Source organism: Pomacea canaliculata, linkage group LG11, assembly GCF_003073045.1.
Source record: "Pomacea canaliculata isolate SZHN2017 linkage group LG11, ASM307304v1, whole genome shotgun sequence".
Taxonomy (NCBI): domain Eukaryota; kingdom Metazoa; phylum Mollusca; class Gastropoda; order Architaenioglossa; family Ampullariidae; genus Pomacea; species Pomacea canaliculata.
The window spans coordinates 12182691-12201927 of NC_037600.1; the positions used below are offsets into that span (position 1 = coordinate 12182691).

A 19237-nucleotide genomic window follows, 5' to 3' on the forward strand; every position below is an offset into this window, starting at 1 on the left:
GTGAGAAATGGATAAAATAATAAGCCTCTTTGAAACACAAGCAAATACAACAGCTTGGTCATCGCGGGTAAGCGATAAATTACCAAGAAAGATAAAAACTGAAGCAGATATTCTCTTTTGGTAGCATTTCTTTGAAACAAAAGTAGTCATCTCTCATTTGCACGTGGTTCTAGGCATGTTCGGTTTCAAGCAGGTCTTTTTTTACTGCCAGGCTTTGGATGTAAGCCTGTTTCTGAAGAGCAAATAAATGAAGTTCATTTCCTGCACATTAAACGAGGATTTCATTTAGTCACAGAGCAATTCAACACATTAAAAAAAAAAAAAAAAAAAACAACGTGTGGATTTTCTTTCGATGAAAATTTTAGTAAAGCAGTTATAGTGCGTAGTAAAGAATTTTGTGCATAGAAAGTTTGGTGAACCCCGAGCAATCTTTTGTCGTTGAGTACGAACTGTGCGGTAGCTCATTCTGTGCCAATGTACAACTGCCATCGTTATACCAATTGCGATTCAGATCATTTTCGTTATTTCGCTCGAAAATAAAATTGTAAATCTTTAGTGCTGTTCCTAAACAGTTTTGAAGCTGTTCGTAGAGTTGTGCAATTTCCCAAAGCAATGTTTTGGAGTTTGGAGGAGAAAAAAAAAATCACGAAGACGTAATATATTACAAGACACAACAATGTAGCTGGAGATGTAAATAAGAACATTTACAAGCTAGAACATCAAACAGATGCGCCACAACCTTACTATTTAACCGATGTCCTTACTGATGTATTTGCATGAAGATTATTTTCAAAGACCGACAGGTTCTGACTAGTCATGAAAACTTATTTACACCGAGTGATTTTCGCTGGGACTAGAGAGTTTCGTTGTGTAATCACAATGTCCCATGCCGACAGTTCCGCATTCGGACTGTGTTTTAGAATGGTTAACGGTGAGGAGTACAACCTTCGTGTTAGCAGGTTTTTAACAGTTTTTTTTCCTCGCTTACTGCTAGCACTCGTCAATATAAAAAAAGTAATTCCATTCGGTGCCAGATATAAAGATAACAACGCCATAAGGGCGAGAGAAGAAAGAGATGTTCATAAAGTGAGAAAAGGGAGAGAGAGAAGGAGAAACAGTGAACAGCTCCCGTGAGAAAGGCACGGGTCGTTTCTTTTTTTTCCTCCAAGTCTGTCATACGATGTGAGGTATGGAGGAACATGGATCGTTTGTGTTCTGCCCAATGCCCTTCCTGTGAGGTTTGCCAGGCATATGCACTTTTAACATGTCACTGTCACAGTAAAGGACGCTGCCGTCTAATGAAACCGAAGACGTCAGGGTCAAAGGTGCAACATGCAGCACGATTCTCTGTCTCCCGGGCGTGCAAGGGTGGGTTGCGCACGATGACGATGACTTCCAGTGTTTCTCACTCGAAGACACGGCAGAACCGGTCCTGTCCTCGACAGCAATTATTTCTTCGTCCCTGTCAGTCCTTTCCTCGCGGACGACATCTTCAAGGTCGGAGACCGCGGCTCGTGGTGCTTCGTGCCTGTGGAAGATTCTCACCCGTACGGCAGGCGCGGAAGTGCGCGTGAAGTCCGTGGGACTCCTGCACGTGAGGGCACACTTGAAGTACATCCGGAAGTGCCTGCTGAGCAGACAGTAAATAATCGGGTTAATGGCGTTGGCCCCGAATGAGAACCCGAAGACCAGCGCTGCGCGATCGGTAAATGCGATCCTGTCGCCCTCGGCACTAAAGTCCTCGTACATGGTAATAATGTGCATGGGGAGCCAGCCGATGCAAAAAGCCAGCGTGATGGCGAATACGATCTTGGCAATTTTTCGCCGCTCCGTCAGGCCAAGCACGCTGCCGCCGCCACCGCCACCACCATCGTCGTGGTGATGGGACGTTGCCAATCCGGGCCGGCGGCCCCTCCAGAGGTGGAGTCCGATCCTGAGGTGGCAGAAGGCCAAGGCGATCTGCGGCAGGAGGTAGGTGCCCAGGAACATCAGACTGCTGTCCATCGCCGTGCCACTTCCCCGGCCTCCAACGTGGAGCAGAAGGTCCTGATGTCGTGCACATGAAACAAGTCGAACACTTCGTACAACAGCACGCGCGGCGCCATCAGCACCAGGGAGGTAACCCAGATGATCGCTACCACACCCAAAGCCTTCTTCTCTGTTCTAGACACAAGAAAGAGATGACAATCATCATCATCACTGAAAAAACTAAACGCGCTGCCGTTTAATTACATTCCCATGAAACAAGTCTTTAAATATCAAAGTTCTGACATACGCTTAGGAGAGACCGAGTTCAAAACCTTGGTCGAGTTTTTACGGCAACGCTTTACTAATTAGAATGCAGGTCACACATGCGTGTTGTGCCCTCAAAATAAAAGGCATTTTTGGGAGGTATTCAATTAGCTTCAGAACGCAAAAAAAACCAATGTTAAAATAGTAAGTCACTTTTAAAATGTCATTGGCACACACCTTTTGGTACAGGCCTCTTATGATGGGGATAAATAAATTCAGGATGTTTTGTTTCCATTTCGTCAGAAATACAAACGTTTTCTAATTCGAGTCGCAGATGGCACGTTGCTAAGGCGTCACGAACAAAAACAATGCCTTTTGGACGCCTTCTTTGAGAGCTGGCGTTATCAAACTGTGAAAATCGGTAATCCGATTGTGGACACACTGCTGTGAAATTTCCCACCTTGCAACCGATTCGTGGTCACGTGACTCAAATCCACCACACGCCATGCTTCCTTGTTGTCATCACAAGCTTCTTTTGTGTGTGCATGTGTGAGAGAGAGAGTGAATGAAAGAGAGAGGGTTCTGAGCTCTCTTCTAACCTGAAACTTCTTGACTGGACAGGATGCAGCACTGCTAAGTAGCGATCAAAACCTGTCGCCGTTAGTGTCAAAACACTCACTGACAGACAGACGGACGAAATGTATCCATTCAGCTTGCCTGCAAATATAAAATGAAACAAAATTGTTTATATGTAAAGTCTCTCTCTCTCTCTTTTTCATGTCTCCCTGTATGTGTACGTGTGTGTGTTGGAGCAAAAGAGCACCAAGTCACATTTTTCTTTTGAAACTTACATTCAAGATGTAAGCACCTAAGACAACGCAAATTTAAAGTGAGGGAGGTGTGTCATCAACAAGACTGGCATAAGTGTGTGAGTGAGTGGGCACAAGCGCAGATGAAAACACTTCGGGGAGGGAGAAAAAGGTATAAGAGACTTTGATTGCGCAGAAAGTGCACGCGCAAACCTTAGGCAACTGGGGAAAAAAAGCCGTTCACGTGTTCACTTCATTTCAAAAGTACTACGCACACTCCCAACCCCCCCACCCACACACGTGCGAAACCAAAAATGGATAATAACACGTGCGATCGAGTGCGTCATAAGAAGACAAGGGCAGCCCTAACGTTCCGTGACGTCATCGCCACAGTTTGAACTCCACTTCCTCGTCTTCATTGTGTGGCGGGCCTCGCTACTGGATCCTGCCCGCGGTCATTGCCCTCTCCATCAACTCTTCCCATCCCCTCCCCCCAGCTAATTTTTTCCCTCCTTCCCCAAACTGGCGAACTGCATCTCGGCGCATAGTCGGGATGCCTCGCTGTCATCCCATCCTTGCCGCGCAACTAAGTTATCGCCCCTCGCTTACACTTTAGGCAGCACAATTCTCGGCAAGGTCTCGCCCCCTTGTGAACAGATAAATCGTGGATGCCACTTATGACTAGGAAGCAGCCTCTGAAGACTGTGTTTCTGCCATTCAGAATTATTCTAAGGTCTCCGTAACACGTACAATTTTTTTTTTTTAAATTTATTTATTTATTTTTTTTTTTTTGGGGGGGGGGAGAGCACATTTTCACCACGTAAAGGACAGAAAGAAAGTTTGGTGTATATTTTCGAAATGTATAGATGACAAAAACTGACTCGATGTCCGTAATATTTTGTAAGGGAGAAATTTGTAAGCTTCTTCCTGAAATAAGATATCTTAAAAAAGAAAGACAGTAAGGTTACGACAAAACCCGACAGAAGAAAGCAGAAAAAGAAAGAAGTAGTAGTAGTTGTTGTTGTCTGGTGTTTGAACACCGCCTTCAGTTTATTCTTCCTCGGCGTTACAATTCTCATAAGCAGGTCAGTACAACCTATAAACATTTATAGGAGCTTTGTATCATAAAAAAACATATTCAGTGCTATAAAGAAAGTAAAAAGCACAGCTGGGAATCTCTTTTTGTCTAGCGTGGGCGTCATCCTCTTTTGTCTGTCACAAATTTTTTTTTTACAATATTTGACTACCTGCTACTTAGAAAAATGTAATTCGCTTGTGATTCAAAAATATGCAATTTTTTATTTTTCGTGAACGCAAGACGAATATGCTCTCCTAACTGTGACTAAACAAAAAAGACATATCGCCTATTATTTTCATCATAAATTCTGTATTTGATTTTATTCTTCGTTTAGTACGGTTATTTATTCTTGTATAGTTCATATTTGTTTGTTTTCCTGTGCCTCGTATCCTGTCCATGTTTCGATCTTGTTCTTAAGCGCTAAGAGTATGCTCCTTAGGAGTGTGAGTATGCACTTTACAAATTCTGAAGTAATAATAATGTATAATGTTTCAGCAATCTTTAAGCACTATTTGTATTCAACTATGTGATATGCGCGAAGTAGTTAACAGCAAAGATAAAACAGTGGAAATTCCTTTTCGTATTCTGAAGCGAGAAGATATGTCAATCAAATAATGCGTAGTTGGCGCAGAGAAGAATTTCGGAAATTTATCGTGCAAAATATCAGGGTAGACCGTAGTTTGCCTAATATTTTCCCAAGGTAGCATGATTAAAATAGGTCGAGGCCTTCCTCTGTTTGTTTACAAAGTGTGTTTCGGCGCTTTTTAAGAAAACAGGCTGCTTAAAGGACAAGACGAGAGCTTAGCGAAAATTGCAGAAAATAGAGCATAAAGTGTAACAAAAACATATTCCGGTGAAATTTTATGACGAAGAGAATTGAGAAATATTATATTAATGTTTCTTCTCTTAATCACACCTGCATTTGTCGAGAAAACAGAAAGTAACTAAAGGGAAGTATTTCTAAAAATAACGCAGTCTGCATGAGTTGATTAAGAAAAGAAAAGATGCAATTCTCGGGAAAAGAAAACAGACCAGGACACAATGTGGTGCTGAATGTTCTTTTGGACACTCAGATGGAGTTTGTACTCATGTAGAAAATCCTAAAAGTAATGGCAGCAAACGCCAGTGGATTAACTTTATTCTGTTTATACAGCTCTCAACTTTGTTCGAACATGCCGTGATAAATGTATGGGGAGATTAAACGGGAGCACGTGCGAGTAAGTAATAGTAAATTTTGCATACAGCTAAATGAGGAAGAAAAAGTTTTTACATCGATAAATGTGTATCACATTTTTTATGTTATATTTTAACGGTAAAATGGTCATCAGCCCTTTAAAGGCTAACGCGGGTGAAAAAATTATGTTTAAATTGGTTTCATTCACTGTCAGAACAATTTGGCAGAAAAGCTCTTTTTCCAAATAACAAGTCTCTGACAGTTAAAGTTCATTTTTGAAGAGGCCAGGCACATGTCATCCCGAAAGCAGGCACCCACTATCAAAAAAAATGTTCGAGCCTCTTGAACTTCTGTAACTTAAGAAGTCACTTTTGATGACAACTGCTAGTGTTACAAATTCACTACTCATTGTTGTTGTTGTTGTTGCTGTTGTTGTTGTTGCTGCTGCTGCTGCTGCTGCTGTTGTAACACAACGATGACTACTCCATGTTGTTTACTTGCCAAAAACCTTTATCTTGATTTCATATTTGATTCAGGTTGGTCTTTAAAAACTGGGGTAAGACAGAGATGGAGAAGACACTCAGCTGGAATGCCGTGTAAATTACAGGCCGATTAACCTCTAAAGTAAAAATAACCAAGGAAAGATTTACTTACGGCCTGTCTGAACGCCAGTTGGTCAGAAAGAATAGAAAGAGGAAGACGCTCCCAAAATTTGTGCACCTAAATTTACCCTGCAACTCAAGGTGACAGAAAAAGGTAGACAAGAGGAGATAATAATCGTGACAAACTCCTTGAGATGTTCCTACTGTAAACAAGCAGTTAACGACGCTTGGACACTATCTAAATTTTTACTCTATGCGTCATACACTGTTTTAGGAACTTGTTCCTAATATACATAGTTCTTTTTGTTTTTAATATTGAGAAAAATAAACTGTGTCAACGGCTTCTGCGGGCACTGACTTCGCCAGTTGTTAAATCGGGACTGTACGCTTTTGGGACAGTTTCGTCACCTGTTAAGCTGCTCTTTGGGAAAGAAAAAGTTTCCCTCTTCTTCCCCCTACCTCACATTTTCCCTCCTTTCTGTCTCTGACACATACACACACGCTCGCGTATTGAAAGAATATGAAAGTATAAGAGAGAGAGGAGAGTGATATGTAAAAGCACACAGGCTGTCCGAAGTGAGGGATGAGAAATATTCAAGGGCATTTACCTTCTGATGTTTTCTTTCTCAAGCCAAAGGTGTTGCTCGACCTCCACCTCATTTTATGTGTGTATGGTGTGTGTGTGTGCGCGCGCGCGTCAGCGTGCGTGCGTGCGTGATTTCTTTTACGTCCACTCTGGATTTGTTTTATTTAAAGTACCTGTTAATTTTAGTAACGCACGCTCTCTTAAAACTTAGAGAGACCGCTTTCCGTGTCAAGCCCTTCACTTGGACACAAGACAAAGTCATTTTTATCGGGAGACCTGACTAAGATTTGAAGTCATTTATCAACTTAAAAACAACTTATTGATACAATAGATCTCTCTTCTTCATATTATATTTTACCATCAGATTTTTTATCAAATTCTCTTTTGTTAAAATGTCATTCGCGGTGCTACTCCAAACAATCAATACAATTACTAATAAAGATACTAGAAAAAAAAGGAAGGAAAGGAAAGAAGAGAACGAGAAGAAAATAATGTAAAAAGGGAGACGTAATAGGGAAACAGCAAGAAAATAAAATGTTCTATACTGTTTTAACATTTTGCATATTATAATTCAATATTTAATAAAATTATATATTATTAGACATAGTGTAATATATTTAATATTATATATTAATAAACATAACTTAAAAGTAGATAATTACTAAATAACCTTTCAATAATTGTGCTTGCTGTAGTAGAGGGGACTCTGAAAAAATTATATCTTTTATACTGTTAGAAAAGAACAGACTGATAAACGGTCTGTAAACGTACTTAATATCTAACTTTCTTTAGCCTAATTAACGACACTTCTCCAAATAAAGTGATCACAAAAATTTAGAAAAGCACAAGAATCCAAACCGAAAGCACATACTGAAAGTAACTCTTCTAATGTCGATTTCCGCCATCAGAATAGCCATTTCTCTGTGTAAGAATATTAATGTTTACTATTAAACCTTAAGGGCATTCATAGATCTATCCGTAAGTATTAAAATTTCAATCATAGTTTGTGTAAATGGCATTAATACGGTCTGTGAGGTGCATACTGTACCCAACTATTCTATCAATTTAATTGCGCTGTTTGGAATTACAATTTAATACATTAACTTTACTTGCACTTTAATATATAACTAAACACTATCGTTAAGAATATTATTTGAAGCTGTGATAGTACATTTCAAATCAATAACAATTATTATTTAATGTTGATAATATTAATTTTTTCTATTTAATTATTATCAACAATTCACGAGCGCTTCTTTTTTTTCCTTTTTCTTATTTTCCTTTATTTGGCAGCAGTCTGCTGAAAAATTCAATGAAAGTGCCAGTTGAGCAAAGAATGTCACTTTTCTCGGTCACCTATCTCATGATACGGCGATGACAGCACATCTTAACATGTTAGCGCACAAGTTAACAAGTTAATCCCTAAAATGTACATCACACAGAGACTTGTGTGTGTGTGGGTTCCTTACTACCAAAAATACCAGTACTCGCTCTGAGACAGCGAGACATGACGACCTTTCACGACACCATCTAGTCACGTCTACAAGAACTCATAACTCTCAAGAAAGAGGCAAGCAAACAAAAATGAAAACGACAGAAAAGCAGTCAACAAAAGATAAGACATCAAGACTTACAGAAAAACTTTGAGAATTGGCAAGCTCAGACGTGCAGCCATGCGCCAATCTGTGATAGTGGGGTGGGGCAAATGCCGAATTGAAAAATATATAATAATTATGTCGTAAATGTTAGGCAGCAAAATTAAAAATTCCCAAATTAAGGGGACAAAATCATGCTTCATTTTCAAGATATAAGCCTTCAAACATCGGAATTCTCACCTGCCACAAGGAAAGCAGAAGACAATTACTCTCCTGTTCGGGAGTTGCATTTGTAGCAGGGAGTGTGGCTCTGCAGCAAATCTATGCACTTCTTCGAGTAAATAAAAAAATATCACTCGGGTTGTCGTGTTCAAGAACCAAATGTTTTGCCCAGAAAAGGAAATGGCTGATTTTGAAATACAGCCCTACTTATTTGAAATTTATTTAGAAGCTTTCACTGAAGTTTAAAAAAAAAATTAAATGGTCCAAACCGAATTCATTCCACATCTTTTCCAGATCAAAATTTAATGGGTAACAATCACGGCCATTGCAATCTACTTTGTATTGTTGATTTTCTGATACTATGTGGGCGCAATTGAGTTAATTTTTCCATGTGTATTATTGTTCATAAAATATAAACCCATTTTAAATGTGGGTTTGTCTAAGATAAATTGTAATTTTGCTATTTGATAGATGGTTAATTTCCAGCATTACATATTTATTTTCTAGTTACAACTGACTCCTGGTAATGTGCCACACTGAGAAACACGCAACTCGTTCCCATAAAACCCATCTATGATGATGATGACGACGTCGACGAAGGTGATGATGTGTCAAATACGTACAGTGTCAATACGAAATGTGATATTTCGTCGGCACTTTCAGAATTGTTAATTGTACACAATTTCAACATACGACTTAAAACTGGTTTAGTTCAGAGCGTAGGAACCTTCAAAAATCTCGATGAGAATGACTGGCGCGCGACTTTTTTGCATGACTGTGATAAATGAAGGACTAACAAGCATTGTTTTGTAGGAAGAGAGTTTCCAAGTAACAGTACATGTAATGTGTGTTCAGTTCTCACATACAGCAATTAGTTACGATTTTTTTTTGATTGAATAACTTTGTACGCAGTACGAATTGCACAAAATGTGCCATTTTTGAAGCGAGAACTGGTTTCAACAAAATTTAAAAGAGAAAAAGTCCTTTAAAAATTCCCTTATCATTAAAAGTTCGTTGCCACGTTTTCTGTATTTGATTTTATTTTTCGTTTAGTACCTTCCATTTAAAACCACTATCATCTTTAAAGAATTAAATTTCAAGTAAATAAGATTAAGTTTCAACATGTGTAGGGTAACTTTACAGAGATAACCCAATTATTTTTGGCAGATTTATTCAAAAACAATATGATGCAAATTCGCAGTAAATATAATAACAGTACATTAACAGTGAATACAATGCCAATAAGGAAAGTGTACAAGAAAAAGCAGAGATTTAATTATTACGCACTTTGTTATTCCCTAAGTTAATAGCTTGATTTTACATATGCATGATGCATATTTTATAGAACTCTTGTGACCTGTTTAATGCCCTCGATTTGTTTAGTGTATGTCTTCATTTAATTTTATCGGCTCTATTGTAGCTCTACGGCAGGCGTACTCTCAATCTGGGGTCATTTTGATGGCGCATCCTCAGGACAGACTGTAAACTTCATCAATATGTAGAGGAGGTGTGCGCTGTTTGTGTCTCATACTAACAGCAAGGACCTACATAAACAGGAAGTAGTTTACATTCATTTTGCGCATATCTTTCGCACGTCTTCTTACGAAAAAGTCTATTTATTCACAACATGTGCCACAGAACAATGCAAGTGCCACACAAACAAGTGTTGGATACTTACAAGTGCCTCCACACATTTCACACAATGAACGACCATGACAAGTGACCCAGCCCTGAAATCTAATGTCACTCACATACGTTCCACCCACCTCTAATTTCGTCTATAGTAATTGCCTTTCTGGCTCCACCAATTTTTTTTTTTTAAACCAGAGATCGTTATTTGCGCACACTAGTCATTGTTTGAATTTTTTCTGTTATACATACAGGGACGTTTGACGGACAATTATGCACGACAAACGGTAGTAACTTGAAATAAATTATAGTACTAACCCAACTCTTTAAAAACGTTTTCAATTTTATATTTCACATTAGTCATTTGTTATGCACTCACGATGACATGAAAAAAAAGGAAAAAAAAATAGTATGACAACCTTCATGTAGAGTTCAATGGTTTCATAAAATGTTCTACTTACAAACAAAAGGTCCGAATGGCCAGTCGGTCAGGGCGTAGTTGATAGCTGTGATAGGAGCACTGGCCAGCAGGTACAGTATGTTCACAACCGCCAGATTCATGAGGTACAAATACGTCACTTTGCGGATGGTGACGTAATGGACAATGACGTAGACAACCATGCCGTTGCCCACGAGACCCAAGATGCAAATAAACAACAATATAGCTGGCACCAGCTGCGTGTGCAGCTCTGCTGCTGCTACTGCAGCAGGGACATCTGTGTTGTTGTCTTGATAAATATAAAAATCGTCTTTATCGCCGCTGTTGCCGATGTTTTCGTTGAAGTCTTCGAACGACTCCGGCTCGCCGTCAGCGAACGGCGAAATATAATCATTCATGCTTATTGTGCAGATTTCGTAATCGTTGCTGTTGTTATTAGTGATGATAATGTAGTTGTCGCTGCTGCTTTTGCTGCTGATGTAGGAGGCTGCACGGCGATGCGCTGCGCGAGCCCGTTTGACACTTGACTTTATACACTGCCTTCTCTGCGACTTCCAGAAACTCACGTGGACGCAAGCATCGGCTTCGACGCAACACAGCCACAGGGTGCATCGGGCCCGACAGGCTGCGGGGTGATGGGCCGGGCGGATACTGACACTGGAACCACGGCTGTGACCATCGCCACCTCACCCTCCTTCCCACCCCTCCCGTTGAAGGTGCTGTTGCCGTCATTGTTCGCGCCTCTTGTCACCGCGGAGACGTGTTGCTCATTCAGAGGAGCTAAGTCCGTGGGGAAAGGGGATGGGAGTTGAAGGAGGGAGGAACGGGGTAGGGGGAGAGAACCCGTCAACGGCCGAGCATGAAAAACGCAGCCTGGCAGCCAACGGTCGGTGACTTCGCTGCTCAACAAACGAGACTTATGGTTTTATTTTGTTTTTTGTCTTTATGTTGTTGTTTGTTGTAGGGGAGTTTATTTATTTTTATTTGTGTTTGTCTGTTTTAAAACATGATTGTCGCGAAGTCACATTTGTTTAAGATAAGGCATAACCCCGGAGTAGAAAGGACGGGCTGATTAGTCTCAAAAATTGTGGCACCTGCGGCTCCATTATCATCCGCTATTCGTTAAGTTTCGCTGGATGCGGAGACGACTCTTTTCCCATTTGACGGGGGAAAGGGTGGATGGGGTGAGAACTCGGGTGTTCTCGGTGTGAATTTTACGTCCGCTGATCTATTTTCGATTTGTTAGACATGTTTCTGATACCTGACAAGAAAAATGTATGGGGGGGGGGGGGTAAAAAACAACGAAATCAAACAAAAGCTTATCTTTTTACAAAAACAAACAAACAAAAGACTTACTCAAGATTCATCTCTTCTTTTTAAATAGCATAACTACAAAAGGTTGTCTCTGTGTACTTTTTTAAAAAAATATCGTTGTCAGTAGATATCTATCTTAATCCCCAGCGACAAAAAATGACATGAAAAACAATAAATGATCCTGGGCAAGACATGCTCGTTGCCTGGTGTCAACAACAACGCCATCATCTCGTTATCATCTCGACGTGAAAGCTCGCGTCTTGAAAGCACTCGTCACGTAAACAACACCCAGGATCTTTTGTGTCGCTGATGAGTTTCATCGCATTCTACCTCTCCCTCCCATTCCCATCCCCATCACCACCACCGGCATGCATCAAGCTGCAAGGATTAACTAAATGTTGTTCTGAGGTATGGCAATAAACTTCAACTTTTCGGAGAGGACAGCAGGTGATCCATATGGATGGGAAAAGCGGATGCAATAAAGTCAGTAAGAACCTGTGTAGAACCTTCACCACTATTTGTGTTATTTGATAAGCAGTGTTTTCCTATTTAATGAGCGATAACGTTTTTTGAACAATTATAATTGTTGTTGTTGTTGTTGTTGTTGTTGTTGTTGTTGTTGTTGTTGCACTGCAGATGATTTAGCATCAGAGTTAATTCGTTCATATTTACAACCAACACACTTTTATCTACTTTTGTGCTTATTGACCTTGTTAAGAAATGGGTCCTGATCGGTTCTTGTTGATTTTTATTATTAGCTTAGTATCGTGCAACTAACTGGTTTGTTTGCAGAAGCTCCAGCACAGAATCGCTTTGATCGGCTCATTTTTCTCAGCCCATCTTGTCTCGAAATAAAAGTAATTTACAAAACACCTTTAATTTGTCCTTCATATATTCCCCCAACATTCTTTTTCCTTTAAAAGGAGCACTTGAAGTGACTGCTGTTCTTGTTTCTTATCCAAGATCTTTACTTTTCAACTTACTTCTTAGGTAGAGCTGAAATACCATCGTCTGCTGTTTACTAATCGTGTTTAGTTATAAAACAAGGAATTAACGTGCGAAGTAGACCACTCTGTTCTGTTTTTGTCCCAGATTTCGGTTGACATAACATGCATAGGCGTTTGCCAGTTACTGCTCATAAACCAATGACCAAGAGGTTAAGAGACCTAAAAATATGAGCCAGGCAAAACGCACTGAACAATACTGAGCTCTTGCTTTTTAAAATAATTGACCCAGAAGTTGCTTAATACTGTATTGGTAAAATACAAACAAAAACCAATAGAAATTCTATACAATTTCTTAACAAAGTCAAAATTGGACGAAAGTGGATCGGGAAGAAAAAAAACAAACCAACCCATTTTCCTGCAAACATTTGTTCAAGTAATTGAGGGTTGTTTCCCCCATTGCACGATACTAACATAAAATCTGAGTTTCTGGCTTGGGTTTCGTTCTTTACAAGATACTAACTTTAAAATCAGAAAGTACAACCTTCTTCCGTTCGGGAGATATAAGCCTTCAGGTGCCATGGTCATCGAGTAGTGGTATCGTTACCTCAGGGTTAGCTGTGACCGAGAGTCCGTCCTGTAATTGGAAACATTCAAAAAAAAAAAAAAAAAAAAAAAAAAGGCGGAACATCTAAAGGTCTCCGTCTTGCCTACGAGATTATGGCTAGAGAGAGAGCTAGCCAGGGCTGCAGGTTAGAAATCACATTCATCTACTCTCTGTAGGTCCTCTCAGGAAGTGCGACTATATGAGTGTTGGTAATAATTAATTGCAGTAAATATTGAATAAATTCGAGTTTCGAATAAAGTTTTAACCAACAGTATTTTGTTTGCTTGTTTGTTTGTTTGCTTGTTTGTTTGTTTGCTTGCTTTTGCTCCAATGGCGGGACTGATCTTTAGTAAAGGCTCTCAAAAATCTCAGTGAAAACGTCTCTTCCGTTCTCGAAATACAAATCAACGAACCATGCTTCACTCACTTAAATTTCTGCTCGCTGGCAGAACATTAAAAGCAAGTAGTGACAGTCATTATACCTCTTTGTCATCAGATCGAGAGCCACAGTTTGTCATTTAAAAATATTTTAAAATCAAATTTTCGAAGTATACTGCCTACATTTTCGAAGGCCATTCTGCGCTACGGAACAGACACCTTAACATTGAATGCAACTAGAATACAGAGCTGTAAAAATAATTTTCAATAAATAAATTGCTCCGTTTCAAATCTAGGGTGAGAATGGAGGAGGGTTTTGATTAAGATACCACGTAGGAAAAAAATCGTCTCAGAAAAAGTCAGAAGAAAAAAAAAAAAAATCATCAGAAAATCATCAAACTTTGGGTGATGACTGATGAACTGAGGACTGATGCATAAATGTAATGAATGAAGAATAGCAATGAAATCCGGGTTCGTCCCTGTTCTGACAGTGGGGGCATTATTATTATTATAGATGCATTATTATTGTTGTTGTTGTTGTTTTGTTGTTGTTGTTTTTGGAAGAAGAACATAAAGAACTGAAGAAAATGAAAAGAAATAGATTAAATATTCTTAGAATCATGGATGTAGGCAGAATCAGTGTCTAGTCACTTACCTTGATCTATACCACCTCCTGATAAAATTCACTAATCCTAGAACGGTTTGTTTTTTCCCCAGGGGCACAGATTTCCATTCGGGGCACAAATTTCAAAGCTATGGTTTCACAAACATACATTATCGCAAGAACAACAAAAAATATATTGTCTCCATAAATTTTTTGTGTGGGGAGGATAGGTTTAAGAAGAGAGTTGCAGTATGGCACCGCAGTGGAGGTCATTGACCCCTTGGATCATGGCTCCCTTGCAGTAAATTATTTACCTTCTTCCTATTTCCTTTGCCAAAAGTGTTAGGATTAATGGCAAGCCTCTTAGAATATTACAGCTCCCATCCCTTGCTGCTAGCTGCCTCGTACATCCTAGGCACGTTGATTCTGAATTTACGTTTCGATATTTAGTGTCTAGGTCGTTGTTTGCCAAAAAAAGCGTTTCGGACTAATGGGACGAAAGAATGCGTGCAGTTCTGAACGGCTCTAGAGTTTCCTTTCGACCGTCGCCATTACCCAGACACGCGTAAACGGCATTGTAAAAGTCGCGCCGCGTCGCGACCAATAGTTCGTCAGCGTACCGCACGTGCTGCCGAGAGCTCACGTGCAGACATTCCAGCTGCTACCGCCATTCCACTGCAGCATACCGTGCAACCCACCACCTTTAGATTACGCCAAATGCCACGCTTGAACATCCCATCATGGACGTGTGTAGGTGGATTGCTGTTTGTCTGCCGAGACCAACGCTTACGAAGTTCTCCGGTGTGAGTCTCGGCGAGTCTTAACAATGAATGGGACTAAACCGGAAGCTTTGTACACACCTGCCTCGTTTTAGTAGTTAACTGGAAAAAAAAAATCGTCTGCCAGCACTCTAGTAATACAAATTCGTGATCCCATTCATGCATGCGAAACCGTTAGAGTTAGACGGTTTGCGAAGTGCGGGTTTGCTAAAGGCCGGGCAAAGCGCCGAAACGTCAAACCTCTGTAGTGCCTTTAAATATCATTTCATTGGCCTGTGTATTAGTAAATGTATTGTCAGACAAGTTCATACTTAGCGTATTGTAAAAAAATTCCAGTGTCATGAACGTGTGTCCTCAAGCCTCTGGTTTTTTGTTTTCTTCACATTTAACTTTGCCGAAATGTTCAACGACATTTGTCCGATTGAAAAGCCACCTGTTGCATCACACATTAAATACTGTATTATTATTATTTATTCTATTATGATATTCAGCGCATAATACAATTTTGAAACTTAAAAAAAAAAAAAAATCTAAAGCGAGGTTCAGTTTGACATTTTTTTCCCTGTGATTTGAAGAAGAGTTTTGTCTTCTTCTTTCATGCGTTTAAAGAGAAGATGCAACACACCTGCGAGGTATATATTAGTAAATGTAACAATAAAAATGTTGCTGATTACGGCATCTGAAACTGTTGTCATTTAATTGTTGTTGTTGTTGTTGTTGTTGTAGCTGCATCGAACGCTAAGTTTTTAGAATAATCTTTCTAAATCTTCTGCATCAATATGCACGGTTATATAAATGATTTATCAAACCCTATGTATGCAAAACCCCGTCACATATAAAGTACAGCAAACAAGAGAGGTTTGTTTACTAATTTATCAAAGCTGTAAGTTTTCTTTCTCAATTACAGTAAGGGTTTTTTTTTTTTTTTTTTTTGCATTCTGGAGAACTAAGTTAATGGAATTCAACACGCAAATCAACTTCTCCCCGAAAATTATCCTAAAAAATGTAGTACCTACTCTTAATACACATTGTCAAGACAGAGAGATGAATACAAATGCAAGTCGCTCATAATTAATTTTTAAAGTCACAGGCATGCGCTGTCGCAAACAAATTAACCTCGCACTAACACAGGGACTTAATTAATGGATCACATGACCAGTGTTCACAAAGATAGAGGTTCTTGCGAATGAGAGCATTCATGCTAAGAGGGGAAAATATTATCTCGATCCTAATCACACTCCACACATTAAATGAAATAAAATGTAGTTCCCATGTGTAGTGTAAAATCATGCGCTAAACTATGCGATTATTTTCCTCCACAACAGTTTTTCGCAACACTTGATTTGAAAACGAATAGTACACAAGTTTGTGATGAGAAAATATGAATAAATATTACAAGTTTGTGCAGTTTGTGGCGTTTTCACAAACACCCAAACAGTTAACCTTGCTTGTTAGGTTGCTGTGATATCGTTAGCTACAAATAACTAAAGTGTCGCATGCTTGCTGAGGCCAACGTTGAGATGTTCATTAGTCATCCCCATTCTGACTCCAGTGTCACCTCTAGTTTCTCCCGCTCTCTGAGAAGAAACAATTATTTGCACTCAATTGTTTGCCTGCATGAAGAGGCACACAAATTACTTTACCACTCTCTTACAGACGAATGGATCGAAAGACAGCAATGTCGACCTCCCCCGCGTGTGTGCGCATGCCTATTCATCTGTTTGAACAAAGTAATCCCCATTTCCGTTTTCTTGACTTTTGTAGAGACACCTTGACGACGGAGTTTTACAAACGTGATCTGAGAGTGCTTTCAAGCGACATCTTTATACTAGCTTGACCTCCGCAACACTCGTTCTTGGTGGTGGTGGTGGTGGTGGTGGTGGTAGGGGTCATCCTCGAGGACAGAAAAGGCCGCGTGTTATACGACTTCAATGTATATTGTTTGAACTCTGAAGAATCCACATCTTCTATCTCCTCAGTCATCAGTGTGCATGTGTGTGAGAAAGTATACTTGCAGACATACAACCTGTGAACCTGCAGGAAAATATGAGCTGAAATATAAGACATGTACAAGATGCTGTACCCACGAAGTCCCTAAAGCTGAATGTCTTCCTCCGCCACTGCTATGCCCTGCAGCAATGACTTCATTGTCGGAAGTCTCATAACAGAGGATCTCCGGACAGTGCCCTTAGCACAGTTCTAGGTCATCGTGACTTCGCTTTCCTCGAGGTCACTAACCTTGCGGTGCATCAACACACGGTGTCCCCCCGCCTCCACCTCCCCAACCATAAATGTCTGCCTTGTTGGGCAAACGGCATCTCGCTATCTAGTTGTAAAATTGTCTCCTATCTGGGACATGTTGAAAAACACACGGGTCTCGCACCTGCAACATGTATAGTCTCGTCCTTCTATAAGAAGTCGATCTTCATGGCATTATTCTGCGGAAGGGCTTATATACAAAAACACTGACATTCGATCTTTCCTCGGGAAAGAGGGATCGGTCTATTTTAAAATTTTGTTTAAAAAAGAATGTATTTTACTACATCCAGTGCAAGTTTGAAGCAATACCTATACACTTTTAGCATTATTTGGAGGTTGCCTAATGTGTATTATTTCGCTCATGAGATTATAGAGAACATTCATTAGCGATACCGAACCTTCCAGACTGCTGTATATACTGTTGCAGTACAGATATGTGTTTTAAACGTGTTGGGAGAGGTACAAGCTTACAGTGCTGGATTTTAAAACAAAAGTGCGAACGTGAACTTATAAGACCCCTCCGACCTAATCTCACCTCCATCCGCAATATAAGGGAGGATGGCGACGTAAAGAAGGTATTTTATACATTATCCAAAACTAAAGTATCTCAGGGGCACAGACTTGGCCACAATGTGGAGAGAAGCACTCTTCCCTTCCTCACCCATAACTCGATCCTCTTGGTGACCGAAGCGATTTAGCAATGGATGCACCTGTAGTTTCAATATTTGTGAAGGTCAGTCAGGGGAACATCTTTCGTGGTCTCCCAAACCGACCAAGCCAGCATGACACAGGCTCAGTTGAAGAGCTTTGCAATCCAACAAAAGTCCTGTTGAAGTTGTGGGGCTGGGGGTTGGGATAAGGAAAAGAGGGGGTCGAAAAACTGGTCGGAGGCGGTGTGTGTGGAGAGACAATGAACAAATCCAACTGCAAATGAAACTGAAGCTTTCCACTTCATAGCCCGTTATTGTTCTTAAAACCATTCCAATTACTTCCTTGATTAAGCAGTTTCTTGCAGCTTAAATTAAAAAAAAAAAAAAAATCCCTGTTCCGCGTTTCCTGTTATAAGGAAACTTAAATTTTGTCCGCAGTCCGATTTAAATAGAGGTTGTCTTCCTGTTTCGCCAGAGCATCTGGCCAAATCACAATAGCAAACTGTTCACAATGTTGGGCACGATGCTAACCTTCCTTCTAAAGTAGCCATTGAGCTGTCAAGTATTTAAGCTTTCCTGTGATTGTTGCGACTTGTTCTTTTAATAAAATATAAACAAACAAACAAAAAAAGAAACAAAGAGGAAAAAAGAAAATGGCTCTCACAAAAAAGGTCCATTATGGTGCTAATATCAAAACCCAAAGAAGCACTAGCATACTACCAAAGCTGTGGGAAAATTATATAATTAAACAGAATGTGATATCTTACTCAGTCTTTAAGAATACAAACAAAAGACTGTCATAAAAGAAATATATTTAATACCAACATATAACCATTGCATTATTTAACATTAATAAACTGTTCTACTGTGAAAATAATGAAACAACAGTGTGCTTGCTGTTGGTTCAATGATTTATATGAATAGCTAATGAAAAACTCTGCCATTTCATTGCAAAATATAGTAAAATGTTGTGCTGAGATAAAAACAAAAAAAACAACAACAAAAAAACAACAACAAAAAAACAAAAAAAACCAAAACAAACAAAAAAAAACTTGACATTGAAATACAGTGATACCTCGGTTCTCGAACGCCTTGACTTTCGACCAAATCGGTATTCGACCAGGAAATTCGAGAAAATTTTGTCTTGGAATCCGAACAAATATTTGGAACTCGAACATCCGAACGTCCGAGATGAGCCGAGTTGAGCCGAATGGCGTTCATTGGGCCCAGCGCGCCTTGCTTGCGTCATCAGTGTGAGTGCAGAGAGAGAGAGACACGCTTTTGTGGAGAGAGTCATGAAATGTGTGCACAATGGGCAGAAATCGCAAATTTTGTT

The 19237-nt window shown here is 39.8% G+C and overlaps 2 protein-coding genes and 1 long non-coding RNA gene across 3 annotated transcripts; 1 reads left to right on the plus strand and 2 right to left on the minus strand.

The window, feature by feature from the left end:
• Positions 1 to 342: 342 nt before the first annotated feature.
• Positions 343 to 2038, minus strand: LOC112576147 (substance-K receptor-like). The gene has a single exon (XM_025258423.1). It carries the CDS (start codon positions 2002 to 2004, stop codon positions 1174 to 1176), a length of 831 nt encoding a protein of 276 aa, XP_025114208.1. The 5' UTR covers positions 2005 to 2038; the 3' UTR covers positions 343 to 1173.
• Positions 1954 to 10910, minus strand: LOC112576148 (allatostatin-A receptor-like). The gene is made up of 3 exons (XM_025258424.1): positions 10389 to 10910; positions 2832 to 2949; positions 1954 to 2163 (listed from the first exon to the last, which is right to left on the minus strand). Exons 1-3 carry the CDS (start codon positions 10762 to 10764, stop codon positions 1989 to 1991), a joined length of 669 nt encoding a protein of 222 aa, XP_025114209.1. The 5' UTR covers positions 10765 to 10910; the 3' UTR covers positions 1954 to 1988.
• Positions 8596 to 13804, plus strand: LOC112576150. Its single transcript, XR_003101772.1, has 4 exons — positions 8596 to 8661; positions 8806 to 8898; positions 9719 to 9805; positions 10925 to 13804. It is a non-coding gene; the product is annotated as an uncharacterized LOC112576150 (long non-coding RNA).
• Positions 13805 to 19237: the final 5433 nt, after the last annotated feature.

Coding starts and splice junctions, on each gene's coding strand:
- LOC112576147 (XM_025258423.1), bottom strand. CDS start 2,004: ATGGACAGCAGTCTGATGTTCCTGGGCACCTACCTCCTGCCGCAGATC.
- LOC112576148 (XM_025258424.1), bottom strand. CDS start 10,764: ATGAATGATTATATTTCGCCGTTCGCTGACGGCGAGCCGGAGTCGTTC. Junction 2,950..10,388: donor GCCATTCGGACCTTTTGTTT/GTAAGTAGAACA, acceptor TTATATTTGCAG/GCAAGCTGAATGGATACATT. Junction 2,164..2,831: donor GTCCAGTCAAGAAGTTTCAG/GTTAGAAGAGAG, acceptor TCTTGTGTCTAG/AACAGAGAAGAAGGCTTTGG.